The 27,507-nt window shown below is 39.8% G+C and overlaps 1 protein-coding gene across 2 annotated transcripts in view; it reads left to right on the forward strand.

Moving 5' to 3' along the window:
• The first annotated feature begins 15,664 nt into the window (after positions 1-15,664).
• Positions 15,665-27,507, forward strand: part of LOC126336839 (GTPase-activating protein) — a 139,272-nt gene continuing 127,429 nt past the window's right edge. The window contains exons 1-3 of one of the 2 annotated variants that reach the window (XM_050000919.1): positions 15,665-15,845; positions 17,534-17,654; positions 18,394-18,595. In XM_050000919.1, coding sequence (XP_049856876.1) covers positions 15,725-15,845; positions 17,534-17,654; positions 18,394-18,595 — 444 coding nt within the window. In that variant the 5' untranslated portion in view covers positions 15,665-15,724. The remainder of the gene's footprint in view (positions 15,846-17,533; positions 17,655-18,393; positions 18,596-27,507) is intronic. The other variant, XM_050000920.1, reaches the window with a different exon arrangement.

Genomic DNA, 27,507 nt, shown 5'->3' on the forward strand with positions numbered 1-27,507 from the left:
GAACCTGCGATCGTAGCGGTCGCGCTGTTCCAGACTGTAGCGCCTAGAGCCGCTCGACCACACCGGCCGGCGGCATTGCATTGGCTTAGCTGTCATGTGTACTCAAGCGATCCAAATGAAAAAGTGTCCGAAGTGATTGTGGCGACACGATGATAATTAACAGGCTTTAAACGCGGAATGGAAGTTGGAGAGACGCATGGGATATTCCATTTCGGAATTCGTTAGGGAATTCAGTATACCGAGATCCACAGTACCAACAGTGTGCCGAGAATATCGAAGTTTAGTCATTACCTCTCACTACGGACAATGCAGTGGCCGACAGCCATCACTTAACGACCGAGAGCAGCGGCGTTTGTGTAGAGTTGTCAGCGCCAACAGACACGCAACACCGTGAAATAACCGCGGAAATCAACGTGGGACGTTCGACGAACGTATCCGTTAGGACGGTGCGGCGAAATTTAGCGTCGATGGACTACGGCGGCAGACAACCGCCTCTTCCGAGCTCGTGACCATATCGGTTCACCCAAGACTACTGGAAAACCCTGGCCCGGTCAGATGAGTCCCGTTTCTAGTTGGTAAGAGGTGATAGCAGGATGGACCCATGCTGGCAGCAAGATACTGTGCAAGCTGGTGGTAGCTCTATGATAGTGTAGGCTGTTTTTACGCGGAATGGACTGGATTCTCTGGTTATATTCGGCTACTTGGAGACCATTTTCAATCATTCATGGACTTCATGTTCCCAAACAACGATGGAAATTTTACGGATGACAGTGTGTCATGTTGTCAGGATCACAACTGTTCGCGATTGGTTTGAAGAAACATTCTGGACAGTTCGAGCGAATGCTTTGACCACCGAGATTGCCCGACATAGGACACAATTGAGAGGTCCGTTTGTGCACAAAATCCTGCACAGGCAACATTTTCGTAATTACTGACGTCTATAGAGGCAGCATAGCTCGAAATTTCTGCACGGGGTTCCCAACGACTTGTGGAGATCATGCCACGCCGGGTTGCTGCTCTAAGCCGAGAAAAAAGTGGTCCAACACTTTTGTTACCTCAATGTATTCTGAAACAGTGCAAATGGGGCGGTATGCGGTTTATGTCTTATTTGGTAACAAATTTGTTCCATTCGGTCAGCTTACTTACGGTACACAAGAGTAGCGCTCACTTTAACCTTCGCCCTCAGTCTTACATTCAGTACTGCTCGGCTCAGTTTTGGGGGCTGTTTTTGCGGCAGTGTTAGTTGTACGCTAACAATGATACACAACTATATGGACAGGTTTATTGGTCAAGAGTCGGCAGATATGCACATCGGGGTAGCGTTTTTTTTTTTTTTTCTTAAAGCAATGGAAAAGCCTCACAAATACGTTATGCTGATATCTTCCCGCAGTGACATCAGTTACACAGGCTGTCAATAAACAGTGGCGGAGCTAGGCGAAAACTGAACGTCGGCGACGAGTCAGCTTTGCGAAGCCCCTTTCACTTACCAGTCAGAAAGAAAATGTTAAATTAAATGAGCTGAATTACACACTAATAATAATTAAACACAAATTTTATTATTATAATATACAAGGATTATTGCAATGACAAAAATTACATTAAACAAACACACATTAAAGTAAACGAAACATCCGGCAGTTCGCCAAACTGAATTTTTTTAAGATTACGTCGTAGTTAATACCAGCCGCTGTTTCCGCTTCAATTGACAGTACTGAAAACGCAGATATTTTTTCTTGGGACGTGGTGCTTCTTAATTATGTCTTAATCAATTTTAACTTCGTGAAACTTCTCTCGGCAGAAGCTATACTGACCGGAACTGTGAGCATTATTATGATTGTTATGTAAAGATTTGGATATACTTCTACCAAATTATTTTCTAATGTGTACTGAATAACTTGTTTTGAGTCTTTGACTGAATCCTGTAGACTGGATTTTAAGAGCTGGAGTTCCTCATAGAAGTTTGAAAGGCTGCATGTTGCTGTTTTGGCCTACTCGAAGTATTGTACTTAAATCATCACAATGTTTGCGGAGGTCGCCCTTGGATAACGTGGCACTATGGGACTTAACACCTGAGGTCATCAGTCCCCTAGAACTGAGAACTACTTAAACCTAACTAACCTCAGGACATCACACACATCCATGCCCGATGTAGGATTCGAACCTGCGACCGTCGCAGCAGCGCGGTTCCGGACTGAAGCTCATAGAACCGCTCGGCCACACGGTCGGCGTCCTTGGATAACGATTTCAAATAATTCGCATCGTAAATAAAAGGAAACCGCTCAAAATATTTGTTGAGCGATTTGAATCGACATTCAGCGTCTACTATTATAGCGTCTATCATTTTGTTAAAAAAGCCAAATCTGTATTTATTTCAGCAGATTGTATGGGTTCATCAATTTGTTCATAATTGAACATTCGTTTTTTCTGTGCTATTCTTTTTTTTTGTTTTAACTGGGATTCAATTTCGTAACTACTATTTTTGTACTAACGATCGAGCATCTGCAACGCGTTTCAAATCCTGTGTTACGGAATTCTTGAAACCAGTCACGCAACGAATTGAAGCATTAATACGGTAGCGACTTTCAAGTTCACTTGAACCGATTGCCATAGTTTACTTATATTGTTGACGTGTAGTAAAATCTCATACCACGTGTGTAGGCTACTGCAAAAATAAACTCAAGAGCTAACATTTCCTTCAAGACCGGTTCACAGTCGCTAAGAGTTTCAGAATCATCCGTTCTGTTTCTCAGGTCACTCACTCTTTCGATGACATCATCAAATTGCAAAAAGATTGCTTGTACAGATCTGATTCTATTTTCCCATCGTGTTTCAGATAGAGGTTTTAATGTCAATTTAAATTTAGTTTTTATAAGATCTCAACGCTTTCTTGATTTTGTCACATAAATTTTATTAATGAAGCCAAAAACGTTTCAGCTGTTGTAGATGTGTTACTGGCATCTAGCACAAGCAAGTTCCAACTATGGCATCTGCAGGGAGTGAACAAAGCTCATGGATTAATATCGAGTTATTCTTGTTCTAACACCTTTATTAATGCCAACCATATTGGCACAATTGTCACATCCCCGTCCTCGACAGTTCTAGATGTCTAGGCCATTATTCTCTAGTTCCTTTAAATTGCATTTGTTAAACACTCTCCCGTTGTTTCTGCAACGACAATAAACTCAATGAAATATTCCTCTATCGCTCCAGTTGAGAAATTACAAAATCTTAATATTATTGACATTTGTTCCACAGGGCTCCAATCTCTCGTACAATTGAGCATGAAGGCATAATATTTTTCTTATTTGTTCCTGTTTTGGCCGTGCGGTTCTTCTAGGCTCTACAGTCTGGAGCCGAGCGACCGCTACGGTCGCAGGTTCGAATCCTGCCTCGGGCATGGATGTGTGTGATGTCCTTAGGTTAGTTAGGTTTAATTAGTTCTAAGTTCTAGGCGACTGATGACCTCAGAAGTTAAGTCGCATAGTGCTCAGAGCCATTTGCACCATTTTTGTTCCTGTTTATGATTTCGTTCATAACAGATTTGGACATTAATGTAATTAATTCATTTTGTATGTCGTGGCTCAGATAAAGTTGACAAAGTCGCTTTTCGTTAATACGTTGCAATTGCTCTTTTAGTTCTAGGTCATATTTGGATAACAATTTAAATAGGTCTATAAACTTTCCACTGGTTCCGTTATCGTTCATATTAAGGGATTCTCGTTGCCCTCTAAACGCCGGATTGTGTGAAGTTAAGTATTTTATAACATCGATCAATCTTTCAGAAAAATTATACCATTTCTTTTGTGATTCCCTAATCAGTCTCTCGTTTTCCTTATTTATTGTTTTTCTGTATTTGATTGCATTACAGAATTCCATCCATCTATTCATGCACTCCATTTCTCCTTGACTTTGTTCATGCCTTTGGATTATCCTAATCAGATCTTTCCAATTACAACATCCTTCTTTTACCATCTGTGTCTGCAATGTGAAAAAAGTCGACATGGAAAACAATAAACTTTGTCTTGAGATATGGAGTACGCTAACCACCTGCGATGTTGCTTTTCGCCGTTACTGAATTTTCAAGTAAAATGAAATGTAGTACAATGTCTTTTATTTGCATCTTTGGGGTAACTTTCATCAGGTTTCTCTAGGTTCTGTTAGCGACAATTTTGAATTAAAACATGACGCTGCGCATCTCTTACTGGAAATACCCACTTTACAGGATCTAATTCTATAAATGACTCTCTTACATGAACGGTTTGCTATTGATTATCACTTTTGAAGTCTGTATTCGGCTCACAATCTCGGATCACTGAAGTTTCACCCAACTCTGATGCTGTATCAGAAAGGGTAACAGATTCATTCGATCCTGAAACTGATTCTTTTTCAGAAACTAAAGACACTTAGTTAAGAGCTTCATCGGAGGTCTACGGAGCAGTTACACCTGAAGTTTTCTTAAAAAAAATTTCATCATACTTGAACTCGTAACTAGGTTGGATATAATCGTCTCAGCCTTTCTTTTTCTTTTTGATGCACCAGATCCCCATTTACTCCCATGTCTTTGTTTCTTGAGGGTCCTCAGACATGATTATCTAAAAAACATTTTGTGCTAAGAATGTTGATAAGTACAGTAGGGTACATAGAGTACTCAGTGTCATAGTATAGAACGAACAGCCTGTGCGATTATCATTCATGGCAGAATATACTATATTCTATCAGGTATGATAACAGCCAAATAAAGACGCCAAGAAATGTATTTGTATTCTGACTTACCGTAGGATGGGGTTCCTTTAGTATGTATGGCTGAAACTGCCACAACCACACCCTCAGAGATAAGACTTGTTCACTTGTGCCAGTTTAATAACTTGAAAAGAGAGTGAAGTGTCGCTTGGTATGATTGGTTTCAAAGAGTTGGCATTACTGGTCAAGACAATGCTCCTGTCTGTATTGTATCTTTCCACAGAGCATTATTGCATTCGAAGTGTCAGTTCGGAAAAACTGTGCATACTAAGCGGGCTATGAATATGGTATAAAGAAAAGTAAGTGTATTTTCCGTTTAACATCCATCTTTCTACGGCATTCAGCTTCCTCTGTAAGTATATAATTTAATAATTTATTTTAGTACATTTTTTAGTCTGTATGAACGACTTTACAACAAAAGCCTCCTTCAAGTTCCAAGCGCTACTGCCGTCTAGTACGCAAGCGCTGATTCGCGAAAAGATAACCCCGCGCGAATCGTGTGATGCATAACAGGCCTACCAGAACCAGTCTGCAGTCCCAAACTTGTATGCTTGCGAGCTGCCGCATACGTGTACACCTTAGATGCAACTTGTAATAGGGCTTAACTGTCATAATGTTTGCAGACGACCCTAGATAAATACTACTACATGTGTACGGAAACAGAGACGGATAACTAAGTAGCTAAAATTTTAACAGCTTCAACAACTTTCTTACGAGCCCCCCACAGGCGCGAGGCCGTCAAAGGTCGCCGGCGTCTAACGCCGCCACTGTCAATGAAAGTGAAGCACTCAGAAGAAATGGTCGGATGTCAAGGTAACTTCGTGCAAGTAAATGGCTACATGGGCTTTCCGAGAGTGGTGTTTCCGACCCTATTGTGGCACTTCCGACCAAGCGGTTTCGGACTGTGGTATTTCCGGCCAGGTCTTCCTCCTCTGCTGATTTACGTCAGTCGTTCAACAGCAGCGGACGTGCTGTAAGCGTCAGTCGGGCAGTGTCCTCGGCCACAGGCCTCGTTTTTGTGCGATTTCGTATGCTACTTTAATTCTATAAACCGTGGGTAATGGAGTAACGACAACAACGAAAGGGATGCTGTGTCTTCTCAAGGATGGTCATCGCTATCAGATGCACAGAAAATGCGGAAGTATACGAACTGGTTGTGCGTGAGTTCCGGACAGAGTAAGTGCCACGATTGTTCAAAAATTGCGAGTGGCAGAATCGTGGCTAAAAAGCGACATTCTGGACTAACTGACGAAACGGATGCGTAGAATAAAAAACGAAACCCTAACTGCAAGGAAAGAGTCCGCGAAGTAAAGTTAGTGCCTACTTTCCAAATTTCTAAAGAGGCAATCCAAGTTTTGGAAAATAAAGGTTTAATTTTCCTCGCAAATATGCCAAATCATGATAACTCCAAGACTGTATTGTTTAGAGCAAGAAGAGCAGGTATTGGGACGACTTACGCCTAGTTTACACGACGACATTGGGTTGCGCCACTCGTTGGGAGGAAATGGTTTCATGTTTGACTGTAGACACGGCGCCACCAGTATACACTTCAGTTTCGTCGTTTTGATGGTCCCTCTGTCGTGTCTGTAACGAAAGTTTTGGCAGCTTCACGTCGCACGAGTTGTGATGGAGTTAAATCTAGTAGCGTGGAATCACTACATAAGAAGAAGAAAAAATAAGAAAAGTGTTTCGATTCGTGACTGGAGTTGCTCAGCATCCTTGCTGAAATAATTTATAATGGAAGACCCAAGAAGTTCTTTCAGTTATCTTAGAATGTCAAGTCTCGAACCGCAGGTTCGAATCCTGCCTCGGGCATGGATGTGTGTGTGATGTCCTTAGGTTAGGTAGGTTTAAGTAGTTCTAAGTTCTAGGGGACTGATGACCGCGAAGTTAAGTCCCATAGTGCTCAGAGCCATTTGAATTTAGAATGTCACGAGAACTGTTCACGTTTCTTCTAAGTAGAGTTAATTATGCGATAAGGAGTAAAGCTACTGTAATGCACGAAGCATTGTTGCACAGAACTGAAATTACATATCATATTGCGTGCATTACACTCGAGAAGACTCGGCAAGTTATAAGATGCGGTTTTATTTGGTGCTGACACTTTTTCCATTGACACCAATAATTATTAACATTAACAGTAATAATTATTAACATTAACAGCTATAATTATTCGGAGCAGGCCGCATTAAGAAGAGAATGTTTTGCAAACTACTCTCTCGAAAATAGATCTGTGCAGTGACAATATTTCAAAATTCTAACATATGTGAATGGGGATCACTGCTGCGACGTTATAAATAGATGAATATTGAATAAAGAATGCAGCTTCTTGATTTGTGCAGCCTTCTCTCCTGTCAGCAATATTCCTTAACAAAGAGTTGGCCAACTCGAACGATCGGAATTAGTCTTGTAGACGAGAGCATTGCCACATCTACAATTACTTGTATTTTTCTCAATTCAGTTGTATATGTGCTCCTAACCCAATAAATTTTGCCCTGCAGCTCAGATACTGTCAAACCATGTTCTGATCGCACGTGAAGGTCTCAGGAGCAGCAATATGTTACTTATTTTTGAAATCAGCATCACTGAAACCCCACAAACACTTCTGCAAAGCATAGATGTCTAAAAAGCGAACAATATTCTCCGCTCCCCATTTCATATTTAAGTTTGTCTACACTCTATGATACACACACAATCTCAAAACTCATGCAACTAGTGTCTCTAAAGTTGGAAAACGCCGAAAGTGTTGGTGAACAACGAGTTGCGCAAACGGGCGGCGCGCATGCGCCGTGGACGGTAGCATAGTTGCCTGCTACCTAGCGTCGTCGTGTAAACTAAGCTTTAGGACCTGGCTCTAGTTCAGAGATTCATCTGCTCCAAGAAATTTTGAAATTAAGTGAGGTAATAGCTTTTTTTTCTTAATTACGATCGGTTGGCATTAGAAACTAAACTCTTCAGCAAATCGAAAACATTTGAACGTATACTTACCGATAAAAAAGTTGAACGAGGAAGTAGTAAATGCTGTACTTGAAATTACGAACGTTTCCAATGGCCTCCTGTTCAAAAGAGAAGAAAAGGATATGTAAATCTTGGAAAAAGTGTAAAAGATGTAACGATTCACGGATTTGAGAAGATGTTACAAAAAATTAAGGGATAAATTAAAAATCATAAGATAAAAAGTTTAATCATTTCCTGCAGGAATGTGGTAGAAAGGAAAAAACTTAAAAATATATGAAAAGAAAAAAAGCACTTAAACATGCCTGTGTACCATGTGCAAAGACAGTCTGGGATAGGAGTGGAAGAGATGTTCGCATTATTAAAACGGCCGGAAAATCCACGGCTAAAATTGTTGTTGGAAATACTTCATTGACGTCACGGGTCGTAAACTCGCTGTCGGAAAGTTCATGACACCACTTAAGCACCATAGCCGGGTATGTAAATGATAAGATTTGCCATTTTCTTTGACAGGTATAAAGTCCACCAGAGTGTATTATTATTGTTCGTGTTTTGTAGTTTGTTACCAGGCCTATTAGCCTATACAGGGTGATTCATGAAGATATGCAAATATTTTAATACGTTATTCTACAAGTAAAACTAAATAAAAAAGTTCATATAAACATAGGTCCGCAAATATTTAGTTATAAAGTTATTGTTTATAAAAGATTTTTCCTGAATATTTAGTTACTTTGCTAATATGGAGCCGCCGCAAAACTCTACGAGGTTAAAGTAAAGCACAATTTCCATTTATTTTGTTGTTATTGGTCTGTTGTTGTTGTTGTGGTCTTCAGTCCTGAGACTGGTTTGATGCAGCTCTCCATGCTACTCTATCCTGTGCAAGCTTCTTCATCTCCCAGTACCTACTGCAACCTACATCCTTCTGAATCTGCTTAGTGTACTCATCTCTCGGTCTCCCTCTACGATTTTTACCCTCCACGCTGCCCTCCAATGCTAAATTTGTGATCCCTTGATGCCTCAAAACATGTCCTACCAACCGATCCCTTCTTCTAGTCAAGTTGTGCCACAAACTTCTCTTCTCCCCAATCCTATTCAATACCTCCTCATTAGTTACGTGATCTATCCACCTTATCTTCAGTATTCTTCTGTAGCACCACATTTCGAAAGCTTCTATTCTCTTCTTGTCCAAACTAGTTATCGTCCATGTTTCACTTCCATACATGGCTACACTCCAAGCAAATATTTTCAGAAATGACTTCCTGACACTTAAATCTATATTCGATGTTAACAAATTTCTCTTCTTCAGAAACGCTTTCCTTGCCATTGCCAGTCTACATTTTATATCCTCTCTACTTCGACCATCATCAGTTATTTTACTTCCTAAATAGCAAAACTCCTTTACTACTTTAAGTGTCTCATTTCCTAATCTAATTCCCTCAGCATCACCCGATTTAATTGAACTACATTCCATTATCCTCGTTTTGCTTTTGTTGATGTTCATCTTATATCCTCCTTTCAAGACACTGTCCATTCCGTTCAACTGCTCTTCCAAGTCCTTTGCCGTCTCTGACAGAATTACAATGTCATCGGCGAACCTCAAAGTTTTTACTTCGTCTCCATGAATTTTAATACCTACTCCAAATTTTTCTTTTGTTTCCTTTACTGCTTGCTCAATATACAGATTGAATAACATCGGGGAGAGGCTACAACCCTGTCTCACTCCTTTCCCAACCACTGCTTCCCTTTCATGCCCCTCGACTCTTATGACTGCCATCTGGTTTCTGTACAAATTGTAAATAGCCTTTCGCTCCCTGTATTTTACCCCTGCCACCTTTAGAATTTGAAAAAGAGTATTCCAGTCAACATTGTCAAAAGCTTTCTCTAAGTCTACAAATGCTAGAAACGTAGGTTTGCCTTTTCTTAATCTAGCTTCTAAGATAACTCGTAAGGTCAGTATTGCCTCACGTGTTCCAACATTTCGACGGAATCCAAACTGATCCTCCCCGAGGTCTGCATGTACCAGTTTTTCCATTCGTCTGTAAAGAATTCGCGTTAGTATTTTGCAGCTGTGACTTATTAAACTGATAGTTCGGTAATTTTCACATCTGTCAGTACCTGCTTTCTTTGGGATTGGAATTATTATATTCTTCTTGAAGTCTGAGGGTATTTCGCCTGTCTCATACATCTTGCTCACCAGCTGGTAGAGTTTTGTCAGGACTGGCTCTCCCAAGGCCGTCAGTAGTTCTATTGGAATGTTGTCTACTCCGGGGGCCTTGTTTCGACTCAGGTCTGTCAGTGCTCTGTCAAACTCTTCACGCAGTATCGTATCACCCATTTCGTCTTCATCTACATCCTCTTCCATTTCCATAATATTGACCTAAAGTACATTGCCCTTATATAGACCCTCTATACACTCCTTCCACCTCTCTGCTTTCCCTTCTTTGCTTAGAACTGGATTTCCATCTGAGCTCTTGATGTTCATACAAGTGGTTCTCTTTTTTTCAAAGGTCTCTTTAATTTTTCTGTAGGCAGTATCTATCTTACCCCTAGTGAGATAAGCCTCTACATCCTTACATTTGTCCTCTAGCCATCCCTGTTTAGCCATTTTGCACTTCCTGTCGATCTCATTTTTGAGACGTTTGTATTCCTTTTTGCCTGCTTCATTTACTGCATTTTTATATTTTCTCCTTTCATCAATTAAATTCAATATTTCTTCTGTTACCCAAGGATTTCTAGCAGCCCTCGTCTTTTTACCTACTTTATCCTCTGCTGCCTTCACTACTTCATCCCTCAGAGCTACCCATTCTTCTTCTACTGTATTTCTTTCCCCTATTCCTGTCAATTGTTCCCTTATGCTCTCCCTGAAACTCTGTACAACCTCTGGTTCTTTCAGTTTATCCAGGTCCCATCTCCTTAATTTCCCACATTTTTGCATTTTCTTCAGTTTTAATCTACAGGTCATAACCAATAGATTGTGGTCAGAGTCCACATCTGCCCCTGGAAATGTCTTACAACTTAAAACCTGGTTCCTAAATCTCTGTCTTACCATTATATAATCTATCTGATACCTTTTAGTATCTCCAGGGTTCTTCCACGTATACAACCTTCTTTCATGATTCTTAAACCAAATGTTACCTATGACTAAGTTGTGCTCTGTACAAAATTCTACTAGGCGGCTTCCTCTTTCATTTCTTAGCCCCAATCCATATTCACCTACTATGTTTCCTTCTCTTCCGTTTCCTACACTCGAATTCCAGTCACCCATTACTATTAAATTTTCGTCTCCCTTCACTATCTGAATAATTTCTTTTATTTCATCGTACATTTCTTCAATTTCTTCGTCATCTGCAGAGCTAGTTGGCATATAAATTTGTACTACTGTAGTAGGTGTGGGCTATGTATCTATCTTGGCCACAATAATGCGTTCACTATGCTGTTTGTAGTAGCTTACCCGCATTCCTATTTTCCTATTCATTATTAAATCTACTCCTGCATTACCCCTATTTGATTTTGTGTTTATAACCCTGTAATCACCTGACCAGAAGTCTTGTTCCTCCTGCCACCGAACTTCACTAATTCCCACTACATCTAACTTTAACCTATCCATTTCCCTTTTTAAATTTTCTAACCTACCTCCCCGATTAAGGGATCTGACATTCCACACTCCGATCCGTAGAACGCCAATTTTCTTTCTCCTGATAACGACATCCTCCTGAGTAGTCCCCGCCCGGAGATCCGAATGGGGGACTATTTTACCTCCGGAATATTTTACCCAAGAGGATGCCATAATCATACAGTAAAGCTGCATTTCCTCGGGAAAAATTACGGCTGTAGTTTCCCCTTGCTTTCAGCCGTTCGCAGTACCAGCACAGCAACGCCGTTTTGGTTAATGTTGCAAGGCCAGATCAGTCAATCATCCAGACTGTTGCCCCTGCAACTACTGAAAAGGCTGCTGCCCCTCTTCAGGAACCACACGTTTGTCTGGCCTCTCAACAGATACCCCTCCGTTGTGGTTGCACCTACGGTACGGCCATCTGTATCGCTGAGGCACGCAAGCCTCCCCACCAACGGCAAGGTCCATGGTTCATGGGGGGGTTATTGGTCTGGTGAATCTAATGTCCGCCCCCGGTAGCTGTGTGGTCCAGCGCGACGGACTGTCAATCCTAAGGGCCCGGGTTCGATTCCCGGCTGGGTCGGAGATTTTCTCGGCTCAGGGACTGGGTGTTGTGTTATCCTAATCATCATCATTTCATTCCCATCGACACGCAAATCACCGAAGTGGCGTCAAATCGAAAGACTTGCACCAGGCGAGTGGTCTACCCGACGGAAGGCCCTTGTCACACGACATTATAATTGTGAATCTAATAAAACATGTCCCAAACGAGTATCTGCAGTTATTTTCCAGAACACCCAGAGAAGCTAGGATTGATAATACAAGTAAATTTGTTTACTTTCCATTAACAATGTAGAAACGTTTACGTCATTGGCAACCATTAGTAAGTTGTTTCAGTCGTCTCTTAACCTTGAAACGAGTTACTTTTCTGTATTGTTCAGTGACAGAACGTAATAATAACAGTGTATTTAAATGAAACCAAATGGTAACTGTTGTAGTTTGTAGATTATTTATGAAATAGGGTAGCTTTCCAAATTTACGACGGAGGAATATGCCGATATGGTGTTTATTTATGGCAAATGTGATGGTAATGCTACGACTGGAGTTAACGAATGTCGCGGACGTTATCCGACTCGGATTATGAATAGACAAACCATTAGCGGAGTATTTCGAATCTTACTGGAGACAGGTTCTCTACCTACTGCAGATACACGTCTGGGACATGTTTTATTAGATTCACCAGACTAATAAATAAAATGCATGGAAATCGTGCTTTACTTTATCTTCGTACAGTTTTGCGATGGCTTCATTTTAGCGAAGTTGCTAAATATCAGGCAAAATCTTTTATTAGCCGTAACTCCGTAACTAAACATTTACGGACCTATGTTTATATGGCTTTTTCTTTAGTTTTACTTTTAAAATATTTGCATATCTCCGTGAATCACCCTGTATAAGAGGCGAGACCAGAGTCAGATGTTGAGTGATCATTGTGAAGGAGATGGAGAATCAGTCTACTCGTATGAGACAGCATCATCAACACCTAATAGTGTTTGAAAGGGACATAACTGTAGGTCTCCATTTGGCCGGCCGGTCGAACCGTGCCATATCCAGATTTGTGAGGTATTCGGAATTGATAATGGTCTGAAGTTTGACTGCATGGGAATGCGAGGGCAGGCATTCTCGTCCTCAAGGTCCCGGTCGACCACACTGTGTACCAACGACATGGTAACCCTTCACATCTGCACTTGCCATCCGAGTAAAAGTAATGGGTTGCTGGCAAAATTCTGTGTCATACCGCATCAGTCGTTGGAGATTATCATCAGCCGAACTCAGAAATTACCGTCCCATACGTAGGTTGGTGCGATCACTACAACACGAACCGCTGCGTTTGAAGAATGATGCCGTCAGCAAGAAGCATGGACTGCTGATTAATGGCGTCGCACTGTATTCAGCGATGAGTCGCGGTTATACACTAGCCTGGATGATCACCTTTGACGAGGGCATGCTTCCAGTGTTTTGGAGAGCTACAGCGGATTTACTCTTGGCGTCATGGTTTGGGAAGCCGTAGGGTATGACTTCAGGTCACGGCTGATAGTGACTGAAAGACCGTGACGGCACAACGGTGCCTCACGAACATCGTGCGTCCTCGTGTGTTACCTCTAATGCTACAGTACTGTGGTGCCAGTTTTCAACAAGACAATCCTCAGCCACGCATGCCACACATCTCTATGAACTGTCTGCGTGACGTTGAGGTTCTCCCGTGGCTAGCAAGATTCCAAATGTGCTCCTGATAACACGTATATGAAACCAGCTCGACCGTATTCAAGTGCCAGCATCCGGTACATCAAGGAGCAACTGGAGCAGTTATGGACCATCTTACCTCAGAAGAGGATACAACGGTTTTAGGACACCATTTCAGTCGAATCACTGCATTTGGGACCTTATTTAGATGAAATAAGCTATGGAATGAATCGATTTACCGCGAAATCAAACTAATTTGAAACTCCCAGTGCAACGGTTATTGTGCGCCAGTTGTCCATAAGTGTAATTTTTCTAATCTGAAAATCCCGACTGACATCGTAATACAGTTGCACTGCTAAAATTCCATTACTGCAGCCGTTATTTTAAAAGCTCTACGATTTGGCCAGGTGAGGTGCCAAGCGTTTGAGTAGGTGCCAGTGGGGATTTGAGGCGAGAGAGAGCTTTCCACTGAAAATATTATTAGAATAATCCTATAAAAATAATTTCGTCTATGTCTTTTACGATTAATGGATCCCGCGGATCAGTATTAAAACGAAGACATCTTTGTTATAGATTTTTGTGGCGAGGGCTCCTAGACCTGCACAGCCTGTGCAGATATGCGCTCCTGATATTTAATCTGTATGATTCTTCAAGTACTGTTACGTATAACATGTTCTATATAACCATGTCACCACAATTCTTCATATATGTTTCCAACTATCAGAAAAACATTTTTGCAGTTGGTATTATGAAGGGGGTAAGTATTTTGTTGTATAGTCTATACTGGTAAAATTTCCCGGCTATTTCTTTCCAAACAATGACTAGTGTTTGATTAAATAGAAACTGAATAATAATGATTCTACAATGGCGAATTTTGTTGCTCGATTTTTGTGAAATATGTCATCTGTATCGAGCGATGAGGACTGCAACATATTTGATATTACAGCCTGCTCCGAAATGAAAAGTAAGAGAAATTTTAATGCGTTTAGCCTTCGGTAGGTAAAAACAGCAGATTGTGTGACAAGGCTCTTGTCAGTATAGGCCGCCGCTGTGTCTTAAACCACTCTACCTTAATTTTGTTTTTTCTTCTCTCACAGAATTTTCTCTTCACGTGTACATCTTCTCTCTCTCTCTCTCTCTCTCTCTCTCTCTCTGTGTGTGTGTGTGTGTGTGTGTGTGTGTGTCTTAATTTTGTTTTTTCTTCTCTCACAGAATTTTCTCTTCACGTGTACATCTTCTCTCTCTCTCTCTCCCTCTCTCTCTCTCTCTCTCTGTGTGTGTGTGTGTGAGAGAGAGAGAGAGAGAGAGAGAGAGAGAGAGAGAGAGTGAGTGCGCGCGCTGGCGCGAGAGATGTGGTGAGGGAAGAGGAGGGGAGCTAGGAGAGGTAGCTGTCACGCTTCTGAATTCATTCACTTACAGAAGCTGGACATAAACATCTGCCAAACGCAAGTAGCGGATCCGCATCTTCTTTACGAAGCATGTTTTGTGCCGGTATCTTATTAAAGTTACTAAAGGGAACAGGAAAAAACCGCAAGGAAAATGGCAATATGTGTCTTATAGAAATGTCAATTGCGCTTTACGAAATCGTCTTTGATAGCTAAAGAGACGGATTATGTGCCAGGTGGATGTCCTGAAAAAATAGTTCGTCCAATCAATTATAATTTTTTTAAATCTTCTGGCACAAATTTAATGACCAAACACCTGAGACAATGTTGGTAACCAGTTTAGTACAATTTTCAGTCGCGCACTCTGTAAAATAAAGAATTGTAACGTATATTACTGTTCAGACATTAACAAAGCACATTACTAGCAGTGAAAGAGGAGTCTCATTCATAAAACCTAACGCAGTAGATAAGATTCAGATAAATCATTCTCACAGAGGAACTGCCGTCGCTGGTAAATATTTACAGGTACATGTTCAAAGAATAGCTCCTTTCTTGACACAGAATAATCCCAAGGCGTCTTATCAACAGCGGAAATCCAGTGTAAGCAAGACGCTCGATCTGCTTGCCCGTCCCCTTCTTTATCTCTCCGGCCCCCTGCCCTGCTCTCCCTCCACCAAATCTGTTTCCGACCATATACGTAAAATTGTGGTGAAGGGAAGTTGCGACATGCAGGAAGTAGCCTACCTCCGAGGGGTTATGAGTACTCTCCCTCCTCCCCGCAACTCATCCCATGACCCAACAGCACACGCCATTCACTCGTTCCGTCGCTCGCGTTTGTCATTCGGGATGGAGCAACATGGCGGACGTGAGACATGAAGTACGGGTTGAAGAGCGTTTAAAAATAAAAATCGGTAAGTTATTTAAACTGTTAAGAGTATCTTTATTCAATACTTTGAAGTTTAAAGCATCAAGTTCTGTCTTCCTTGTCCAGTCTGTGAGGTGTGTGCTTCGGTAAACGGTTATACGTTTCATTAATGTTTGTCAACATGATATTTGAACAGGTGGTGCGAATAAGATAAACATAAGCATGTAAATTATTTTCTGAAGTTGTGAATCAGAACGCAGGAACGTTTAGAAACAGATCCTTACATAACGAAGGCTTTCAATAATTATCAGCTTCGATTTCGCTTGGTTAGCTGTGTTAGCTACGGTGTGTAGACAAGCTACTACTGTACCCGTCCATTCATACGAGTACTTCAGTAGTCAAAATCTCTTTATCAGGAAGTCATACATAACATGATATCACGTTATTTTATAAACTGTATTAATGGTAAAATTAAGATCCGAGAGCCAGACCTTGTTCAAGATAATGGTTAACTTTTTACAATTGGGACATGTATGAGAGTGATGATAAATGCCGTCCATTCATAAGTGTTGATTGACTATTGGATTCCCAGGAAATTACTGAATGAACGCCTTGCTTCCTTTCGATGATGAATGAAGTGTAGCAAAAAAAAGACTAATCATTAGTAATGTTACTAGGCTCATAATTACTGCTGCAGCAGCATTTTGAGTTTATGTTATCTGTTCTGGGAACTTGTTGACTGTGCTGTTGTATAACATTTTATATTAGTTATGAATTATCAATTGGAGTGTAAAGCATGCTTTATAAAAGATACCATATACGTATTTCTGATATTTCTGCTGTGTAAAAAGTCAGGTTCCAGGTACTAATCCATGAGATGACAAAAATCCAAATCAGAATAAATAATGGAAGGAAATTTTAATGTTTACCACGTCACATGTATAAGAATCGTCTATATAATTTGACTTCTTGGTTAGGAGAGTGGAGGTCTGAGATGTGTTAAACAGTGTGATAGTTTACCATAATGTTCTCTATAGGAAAACTGAGAACTGGAGAGAGAAGACTTTTTGTTAAAATATTATATACATTGTCAATGTTTCAAATGTTTTTCACTAACTACAATTAGTTCATTGCACATTTGTTGCTTAGCTTCTGAATTTCTTATTGTTAACATGGAACATACAGTTTAGTTATCAGGAACAACTTATTTCTTTTGTTTATTTGGCTCTGAATTAACAAGTGTGTTAAGTTGATTGTCTGCGTAAGAACGTCTGTTCAAATCAAAATAAACAATGGAAAGAAATTTTAATGTTTACAAGACCTCATTTATAATGTTTACTCAACAAGTCCTTTATTGAACAGTAGCAGTTGTCAGTCACAAATGATACTGTATACTCCTCTGGTTTGATTAAACCACAAGTATTTAATTGCATCTCATTCCTAGAATTAATGTACATTAGAGCTGGAAGTCTTTTTTTTTTTTCAGTTGTGACTCAATCTTGTTGACAAATGTCATATATATGAGAATCTGTTCGTTACCAAACAGTTTGGGCGAATGATACTCATAAACTGTATTCTTTGATTATCTCCACTAGCTAACATTACTGTACTAAAAATTAGTGTGTGTAAATAGTTGTGCACAGATGTACTGAAAGTAAATGTTATTTCAATTTTAAAGTTTTTTTCCAATCTAAATACTATTTGACCTTATCTACTCCATCACTTTCCTTCTAGGTGAAGCAAAAAATCTCCAGTGTCGTAGTCATGGTTCAGTTGGTCAACGTGATGTGTACTGCACATTGACACTTGATCAGGAAGAAATTTTCCGCACTACTACTATCGAACGAACTCTAAAGTAAGTATTTTAACTCTAATCTGATGCTAGAAGACAAGTGCTATATTTACAGTAAATGTCTGTGTTGCTACCTATATCTGATGGATGTTTCCGAAAGCACTATTTCAATTATTTGATCATTTTTGACTGTTGGAGTTTAATTTAATTTGTGCTGGTCATTTGATCAGACTTTACTGGATTTCATATTCAGCTTTTGCAAAAGAAACAAAGCATATCATATATTGCACATGTCATCTCATGATGAAAAATTTGACATAACTGGCTATGTAAATGTATTACATTGCTTGATGACAGTGAGATATTAATAATTGTTTGTGCTGTATTATGTTGTTATGTACCCCAGTGGAAGTGAACACAAACATATTTTTGTTACTAATGGTGGGAAAAGAAGATCGTAAAATATTACATGACTGGAATAATATTAACTGTGATTAGCATTTAAGATTTTCATAACTCTGGTCATATTAACCAGTGCAGCTACTGTTAAAATATATTTTGCTGTTGATTCAAACTTTATCATGTTGCCTGTATTTCATTCAAAGTTCAGCTGGCGCTAGAATAGTATTTCAGTTAAGCTAATTTTGATGTAAAGATGTTAATTTATAACTTTGTTGCAAGAATGAAACTGCCAACTGAGAAATTGCTCTTTTATCAAAGTAAATGTCAGAAGTTAGTGTTCTTTTTTCTGTAACAGTGTCAGAGTTATTTTACGCACATTAACAAAATCTTGTTTTAACAGCCCCTTCTTTGGTGAGGAGTTTCAATTTGAAGTACCAAGAAAATTTCGCTACCTGTCAGTGTATGTTTATGACCGGGACCGTCATCTGAAACAGGACAAGGTGCTGGGAAAGGTAGCCCTGAAACGTGAGGAACTGAATAGCTATCACAATAAAGATCATTGGTTCCTCATTCGACCCGTTGATGCAGATAGTGAAGTTCAGGTATGTTGCTAATTTTTAAATTATCGTTTTTATTGTGTGCCTTGTGAGAACCAATATTTTAAGAGTACCACACTTACATGTGGGAATGCTTACCAAGCAGTCTTCTGTCGTTTGTCATTATCCTGAAAAAAGTAACTGAAAATTTTCTTTATAAACTAAACTTTATCCTTACCCCCCGCCCCCGTTTATGCACACCCTTCTATTAAAAGTAACACTGTTTCTTCAGTAACGCTATTGTAGTGATGTGGCATCTGATAAGTTACTTACAAAAATCACAAGTGAACATTTTTCTCAAGTACTTCATGTTCTGCCAGCTGGGAGAATGTCTGGATTAATTACCGGTACAATCTTGTGGTGCCATTCTATAGTCTTCAATCAGTAGTGGCACTTTCATGTTTTATGTTGTACATAAATGACTGCAAATCACTGTTAAGACTGACAAGACTGAAGGAGCTTCTTTGGCTTCATGTTACCATTCTTCATACACTTTTGAATCAAGACGGGCAAGTTGACTGCTATGTTTGATAATTGCCATGAAGGGTGGCAGTTATCTTACTGGTTTCTCAGAGCTACACTATGTGACAAAAATATCTGGACACCCCCAAAACCATACGTTTTTCATACTAGGTGCATTGTGCTGCCACGCACTGGCAGGTACTCCATATCAGCAAAGTCAGTGGTCATTAGACGTTGTGAGAGAGCAGAATGGGGCGCTCCATGGCTCTCACGAACTTCGAATGTGGTCAGGTGATTGGGTGTCACTTGTGTCTTACATCTCTACGTGAGCTTTTCCACACTCCTAAACATCGCTAGTTCCCCTATTTCTCATGTGACAGTGAAGTGGAAATGTGAAGGGACACGTACAGCACAAGAATGTTCAGTATGACGTCGTCTGTTGACTGATAGAGACCGCCGACAGCTGAAGAGGGTTGTAATGTGTAATAGGCAGACATCTATCCAAACCGTCACACAGAAATTCCAAACTGCATCAGGATCCACTGCAAGTACTATGACAGTTAGGCGGGAGGTGAGAAAACTTGGGTTTCATGGTTGAGCAGCTACTCATAAACCACACATCATGCCGGTAAATACCAAACGACGCCTAGTTTGGTGTAAGGAGCGTAAACATAGGACTATTGAACAGTGGAAAACCATTGTGTCGAGTGACGAATCACGGTACACAACGTGGCGATCCAATGGCAGGTTGTGCCCAGTGAATGTCGTCTGCCAGTGTGCGTAGTGCCATCAGTAAAATTTGGAGGCAGTGGTGTTATGGTGTGGTCATGTTTTTCATTGAGGAGGCTTGCACCCCTTGTTGTTTTGTGTGGCATTATTGCAGCACAGGCCTACATTGATGTTTTAAACACCTTCTTGTTTGCCACTGTTGAAGAGCAATTTGGGGATGGCGATTGCATCTTTCAACACAATCGAGAACTTGTTCATAATGCACGGATTGTGGCGGAGTTGTTACGAGACAATAACATCACTGTAATGGACTGTAATCCTGACTTGAATCCTATATAACACCTCTGCGATGTTTAAGAATGTCGACTTCGTGCCAGGCCTCGTCGGCCGACATAAATACCTCTCCTCTGTGAAGCTGTGAAGAATGGACTGCTAATCCCTAAGAAACCTTCCAGCACCTGATTGAATGTATGCCTGCGAGAGTGGAATCTGTCATTAAGGCTAAGGGTGGGCCAACACCATATTGAATTCAAGCATTACCGATGTAGGATGCCACAAACTTGTAAGTCATTTTCAGTTAGGTGTCAAGACATTTTTCATCACGTAGTGTATATTGGTGTCACTCACTGTGAAATGATTTGGGAATGGTAGGGAGTCTATCAGTAAGTGATCCTAAGTAGTTAATCAGAGAGGAGCAGTTAGGCATTGTGAATGGTAGCAGTGAGTTGAAGGTGTCAGATTCATTGAATGAGGATTATATTGGGGATTGATAGTGGTCATAATGTCTTAAGACATATACGCCATAATAATGATTATAATTCTGATGCGTGCAATATAGAGGTGAAGTTACATTGCAAAGTGATGTGGTATGTCAACTTGCAACTAGATTACTAACATGATCGTGGACCTTGCTACAGAGCAGTGTATCACCACAACCTTCGTTTAAAAAAAAAATGGGGATGGAGATAATATTGGAGCTGTGACGGTGACATTCTTGTCACATTTCCATTTTTTTTCTAAGTAGATGTATGCAACACACACCAAAGCATTATGATATATTTAAATTGTAGTTGCAAAAAGTTTCGTTTAATGGAGTTGACAGCCATAATGCTTTGTATAAATGTAAGATTGCAGAACAAAAGCCCCTAAACCTTGATGAGCAGCAAAACTATAAATGGAATGAATGAAATGCATTTCAGTGCCTTTATGCTTAACATTAGCATCTCTGTCCTTTGTTTACTTTTCTGCGTACACAGTGCTGGCGAAAGTTTTGGAAAGAGGCACTGACAGGCAGACTGGATTTTCTGTGCTGTGCTTTGATCGGTGATAAACATCTTCACAAAACCAATTGGAGGATAGTTTTATGTACACAATGGGAGAATGTGATGCATGGATCTTGCCCAAATGAATGTAACATCTAATTTGCTTACAAAGTATGGTATTGTTCAATTTACATAGCAGAAGAATCAGTAATAAATGTCAACTCTTCCACTGCTATATACATTATGTATGATACACATTGTCTTTTTCCATTTTCACCATGTGCATCATATTCAATCACTCAAGGGCTCATGAATATTTGCCTGTTCTGCATACACATCACAACTTTGTTGAAAGCAAATATGTGCCACATTCTACTGGCCAATGACAAAAGTTCTGTGGTGTAGGTTATGTAGTGGCAACACCAGATGACAGTGGTTGTTACCTCATTATGGTGTAGTGCCAGTACATGTTCCTCACTGGTACTGGTGTTTTGTTTACATACATGACATTGGATTATGCTAGTTTTCAAAAAGACTTTTTGGATACACATGCAAGTTACGAATGATACGTCCACCGATGGGACGAACTAAGTTTCATCTTCCACTGACAAAGACAATGGAAGTGAGCTGTTTAGTGAAGGGGTGTCTTTTACTGATGGGGTCACTACTTCACAAAAGAAGTGGTCTGATGTGCAGAGAAATGTAAACGGTTTTGTTTCTTCTGGTAACTGTGGAGTGGTCAATACACTTTTAGCAATCTACCTGCAAATATTTGTCCCACTAACGTTTACAATTTCTTCCTTGATGAAGAAATATGCAATCTCATAGTGAAGGAAATAAACAGTTTGGGTGAACAAAAGATAGATATTTGAATAACTGCAGCAACATTGTGACAAAGAAAATGTAGATGAACATGAGGTGTTCAAAATTGGGAAGCTCGTGGACAAACTATTCCACAAAGCTTTAACTCCAGGTGAAGTTGTTTGTATCAATGAAACAGTGGTTCCATTTTATCAACGGTTACACTTTTCTTCAGTACATTCCTAGAAAGTGTTTGAAATAGGGAATGAAACTGTATAAAGTGTCTGAAGTAGGTGGGTGTACTTAAATGTTAAAGTGTATTGTGGAAAAGTAGTTAATGCTATAGACATTACAATAACTACTACTACTACTACTACTACTACTACTACTACTGTGGATTTATTGGAGTCGCTTTTGAATTCTGAAAGGATACTTTTTGTAGAGAACTTCTACTCTTCTATAAACTTGGCATCTGTTCTATTAGAAATACGACCTTCTCATTTGGGAACACTCTGCAATAAAAGGGGCAAATCCAAAAACTGTTATCACTAAACCATTGAAGAAGGGTGAAATTGTGGTAGTGGAAACAACACTGTGGCATGACAAGGGCATCATTTTTTTTCACAGCCAAACACAAGCTGAGCTTGTGCAGTGAAAGCGAGGAGGAGTGAAAAATCCAAATGCAGTTGTGGATTGCATTGCAGCCAAAAACTTCATTGATCTTTCAGATAAAAAGAGAGAGAGAGAGAGAGAGAAGCTATGACTCATGCCTGAGGAAGTCAGTGACGTGCTACTGCTATGTGGCTGAAGTACCACAATGTGGCCTTTGAATTGCTATTCAGTACTATGTTTGTGAATGCTCGTGCTTTGTATGTTCAAATTAAAAAACAAAAAGTGGGTATTATTGCTTTCAGCAAAGCTGTTGAAAATGAGTTACTTGGGATTGATGATGTTCAGGTGACACCAGTGAATGGGAATCACAAACTGGTTGAAAGTGCAGTGAGATGGTGACGTTACCAGAAACTTTCCATAGCAGGTGAACAAAGGCATGCTATCAAGCATAACAAGCAGGTGTCATTGAAATACCAAATCTGTCCTCAAGACTTTTATGTGCATGGCCTGTTTTTTTCCCCCCAATGCACAAATGTGTAAAAAAAATTTTTTTGTTTTGATAATTAAAGCAGTTATATGACTGGTAGTTGGAGTTTTTATTTGCCATTAATAACCTCTTCCTTATATATATATATATATATATATATATATATTAAAAATAAAGATTCCAAGACTTACCAAGCGGGAAAGCGCCGGCAGACAGGCACATGAACAAAACACACAAACACACACACAGAATTACAAGCTTTCGCAACTGGCAGTTGCTTCGTCAGGAAGGAAGGAAGGAGAGGGAAAAATGAAAGGGTGTGGGTTTTAAGGGAGAGGGTAAGGAGTCATTCCAATCCCGGGAGCGGAAAGACTTCCCTTAGGGGAAAAAAAGGACAGGTGTACAAAATATGGTGTGTGCGAGTGTACACCTGTCCTTTTTTTCCCCTAAGGGAAGTCTTTCCGCTCCCGGGATTGGAATGACTCCTTACCCTCTCCCTTAAAACCCACACCCTTTCATTTTTCCCTCTCCTTCCTTCCTTCCTGACGAAGCAACTGCCAGTTGCGAAAGCTTGTAATTCTGTGTGTGTGTTTGTGTGTTTTGTTCATGTGCCTGTCTGCCGGCGCTTTCCCGCTTGGTAAGTCTTGGAATCTTTATTTTTAATATATTTTTCCCATGTGGAAGTTTCTTTCTGTTTTATTTATATATATATATATATATATATATATATATATATATATATATATATATATACTAAGAGTGATGCACATGGCCCTATAAAGATTCTATTTGTGTCTTAAGATTAAAATGTACTGTGTGTATCATATTTGAGCACACCGTGTTCATCAGGTTAAAACCAATTTTTTTGCCTTTTCATGGATTATCAGATGTACTGGCTTTAGTTTTTTAAAATAATGTGAAGCTAAAAAGGTCATGGCCAAAATGAAAAATTAACCAAAATGCTGCCGGTAGTAAAAGTGCGCAGAAAGATAGGAAAATATTTTTGCTCAGCACGAATAACAGGATACAAATTACAGAGTACTTGAAGTTCAACATAGAATATTCCACTCTGAGGATGTAAATATAGAGCAAAAATCGATAAAAACCAAAAGTATTATTCAGTATGGATTAGACCAGTATGTGCTCAGCAAGGTTTTGTGGGATGAGGAAAGACCTACTGTAGTTCCACGGCTTCATTAGAAAGTTACTACAAAATCAGAGAGATCTTCAGGGCACTCCTTTATACAAAGTCAGAGTGTAGCTGAACAAAACCAAAATGAGCATAAGGAGAGCAATGTGAGAAGCATTCAATTAATTTGCAATTAAAATTTTTCCATACAATCTGGTCTTGCTGGAAGTCACTAAATGTTTCTGAATCATCTGTTTAGTCACTCAGTGGACATGCTAGCACCAAAATGGGATGAAGCAGATGTAAGGCCAAAGTTTTCTTAAACTATTTCACAATGGTCTATTGTAATATGGTTCAGTCACTGTACGTGTGCTGAATTGAGAGATATTGAGGGAAGTGATGAGAGAATATTATAGATTTTCCACAGTCACCATGATGATCTGCTGTCACTTTTTTTTGTGTTAGTCTAGTGGCACTTAGCAACGTTGTTCTGCCAAACTTTTGTTAACTGGCTTCCCAGTCTCCCCCCAAGTAATTCATGTACTCCTTCAGCATTGAGATACTTAATACATCCTTGAAACTTATCATGTCATGATGGATCAAGTGGCTTCTGCAGAAAATTGATTTGGAACCCCATCGGTGAAGAACATTGCGTAGTCTTTTAATGATGCTCTTTACATTTGATAAGTGCACTTGGGGAAGCTTCTCTGCTTTCTCCTCATTTTGTTCTGGTTGGCTGTGGTATATAATGTTGTCATATCCATTGATGTGAAAGATGTGGTATAGTGCACCTCAATTCTTCTTTTATATTATTAGTAACACTTATCTGGTGGGCACAGACAGTCAGTGTATGAAGGACAGAATACTTCTGAATTGGATGATAGCGGTTCTCCTCATGCAGATACTGGTTGGTGTGTGTTGGTTTCTGATTCACAATGTGTCCCGTTCAACCATTAGTGGTTCTGCGTACCTTGGCATCAAAAAATGGTACCACACTGTTAGTTTCGGTTTCACGTATGAACTGTACGTTCTTATGCAGGCTATTGAATACTGAAGTATGTTTCCCAGCTGCACTTTTCTGTGTGACCAGGTAAGGAATGTGTCATCTACATACAACAGAAAACAACGGGGCCATAGGGTGCATGAGGTGGTGGTGTTTTATCAAAAGCTTCTACGATGAATTCCCCAGCAATGGGAGAGCCCATTGCCACTCCTTGTAAATGCTTGTAGTATTTTTCCCACCAGGTGAAGTATGTTGATGACGGGCATAAAGGCACAAAATCACAGATACCAGGTGTGATCTGCTCATGTGGCCATAGAGAAAAACTGGGGCCTGTTGACACATCACATTGTCATCCATAAAAATTCCACAATTGTTTGAGAACATGAAATCCATGAATGGCTGTAGACAGTCTTCAAGTACCCAAACATAACCATTTCTAGTCAATGATCAGTACAGTTGGATCAGAAGACCCAATCCATTCCATGGAAACACAGCCCACACCATTATAGACCCACCAACAGCTTGCACAGTGCCTTGTTGACAACTTGGGTCCATAGCTTCTTGGGGTCAGTGTCACATTCAAACCCTGCCATCAGGTCGTACCAACCGAAATTGGGATTCGTGTGACCAGACCATGCCTTTCCAGTCCTCCAGGGTCCAACCGATATGGTCACAAGCCCCTGAGAGGCCCTGCAGGCATGTTGTGTTGTTAGCAGAGGCACTTGCATTGGCCGTCTGCCGCCATAGCCCATTAAAACCAAATTTCACTACACTGTCCTAATATATACGTTTGTCATACATCCCACATTGAATTCTATAGTTATTTCAAGCAGTGTTGCTTGTCTGTTAGCACTGACAAACTTTACGCAAACGCCACTGCTCTCAGTTGTTAAGTGAAGGCTGTCAGCCAATGCATTATCTGTGCTGAGAAGCGATGCTTGAATTTTTGTATTCTCACTACACTTTTTGACACTTTTTATTGGTGTAATTAACTCCCTAACAATTCCCGAAATAGAATGCCCTAGCGTCTAGCTCCAAATATCATTCTGCATTCAAAGTCTGTCAATTCCTTTTGTGTGATACTGCCGTCATCTAAATATGTGAATGTCATTATTCCATGACCTTTGTCACCTCTGTATACATAGTGAAGCTATTTTCAGTTTATAAAGTTAATGCTTATTTTCAGTAGTTCTGTGAGCTTTTATGTCAAATAGTTCCTGTAAACAGTGGCTGAGAAGTGTTCAATTTGTAAGTTTTATGTTGTCAGTGACCTGTGTAGTGTCGGTGGAAAAGGGAGTGGGTTGACAAATGTGGCACCCTGCTGCTGTCTCCCATTGACAGCGTATTGTAAAGCCATTTGCGTTGTAGTCACACTGCACTGCACTGCACTGAGTGGAGTCACTTCCCACATATCCACAGTATTTCTTCCAAGATGGGTGTAAATATGTCTGATGGACTGATCATATTAAAGTCTAGAACAATAATCTGTTTTAATTCATTGCTTGACTTATGTTGAAATACCAGGAGTTCTATAGCACCTATATGATCTGCCTCTGTTCCAGAGGCAGATAGTTCAAGCCTCTGGGCCTTTTAGAATATGAGGTGAGGCTGGGTGATGCATTTGATACTCCTCATGATGTGAAAATTATTCCAGATAGCAATTGTGGTGACAGTGAAATTGAGCGTTGAATACATATTGACAGCATCTTACACTTGGGACAGCAGTGTGTATATGCCCCAGAAAATGTGGAAAAAAACACGGGAATTTTGTCATCTGGGAAAAATCTGGGAATTTCTTAGAATTCTGGGAATTTTTCATTGTTTTAGTTTCCAGTTAAATTTTTATAATTTTGACTTGTAAGAACTGATACTTTGGCCCGCTACTGCAGAATAATACTGCAACAAAAAAACATAAACAAGAAAATAAATGCAAAATAAAATTTTAGTTGCAAAGAAAATGTGCCATTTACAACAAAACAACTGGATGCACAAGTATCTGCCAACAGCGAAATGTGTCAATGGCTATAGGATGAAGACTCTTCAATACTTCATAACAGCAAACTGCTTTTGACGAGTGTGATGTCACAACTGTTTAAATTTATAACAGGATGTGGAAAATTATTGCGATTGGTTGTTTGAGAAGCATTATTTCAAAGAAAATATCCTTTTGTCCAAAAAGAATTACGTTACATGTGAGAATGTGCAACTAATTTCTTAAATTGTGGAGCATTTGACTGTCATTTAAAAATTAACTCTTTGAGGACCACAAGCTTAGGAAAATTTCGAGCCAAGAAGACCAGCCATTTATGCCATTATTAAAACTTACCAGCATATGTGCGTTTAAAATATCTTAAAGGGTAACACATTACAAAAGACCAAGCTTCAGAGTAATTATGCAATAATGAAGGCAAAATGTATAATTATGATTTTTTT

The sequence above is a fragment of the Schistocerca gregaria genome, chromosome 2, assembly GCF_023897955.1.
Source record: "Schistocerca gregaria isolate iqSchGreg1 chromosome 2, iqSchGreg1.2, whole genome shotgun sequence".
Classification (NCBI taxonomy): domain Eukaryota; kingdom Metazoa; phylum Arthropoda; class Insecta; order Orthoptera; family Acrididae; genus Schistocerca; species Schistocerca gregaria.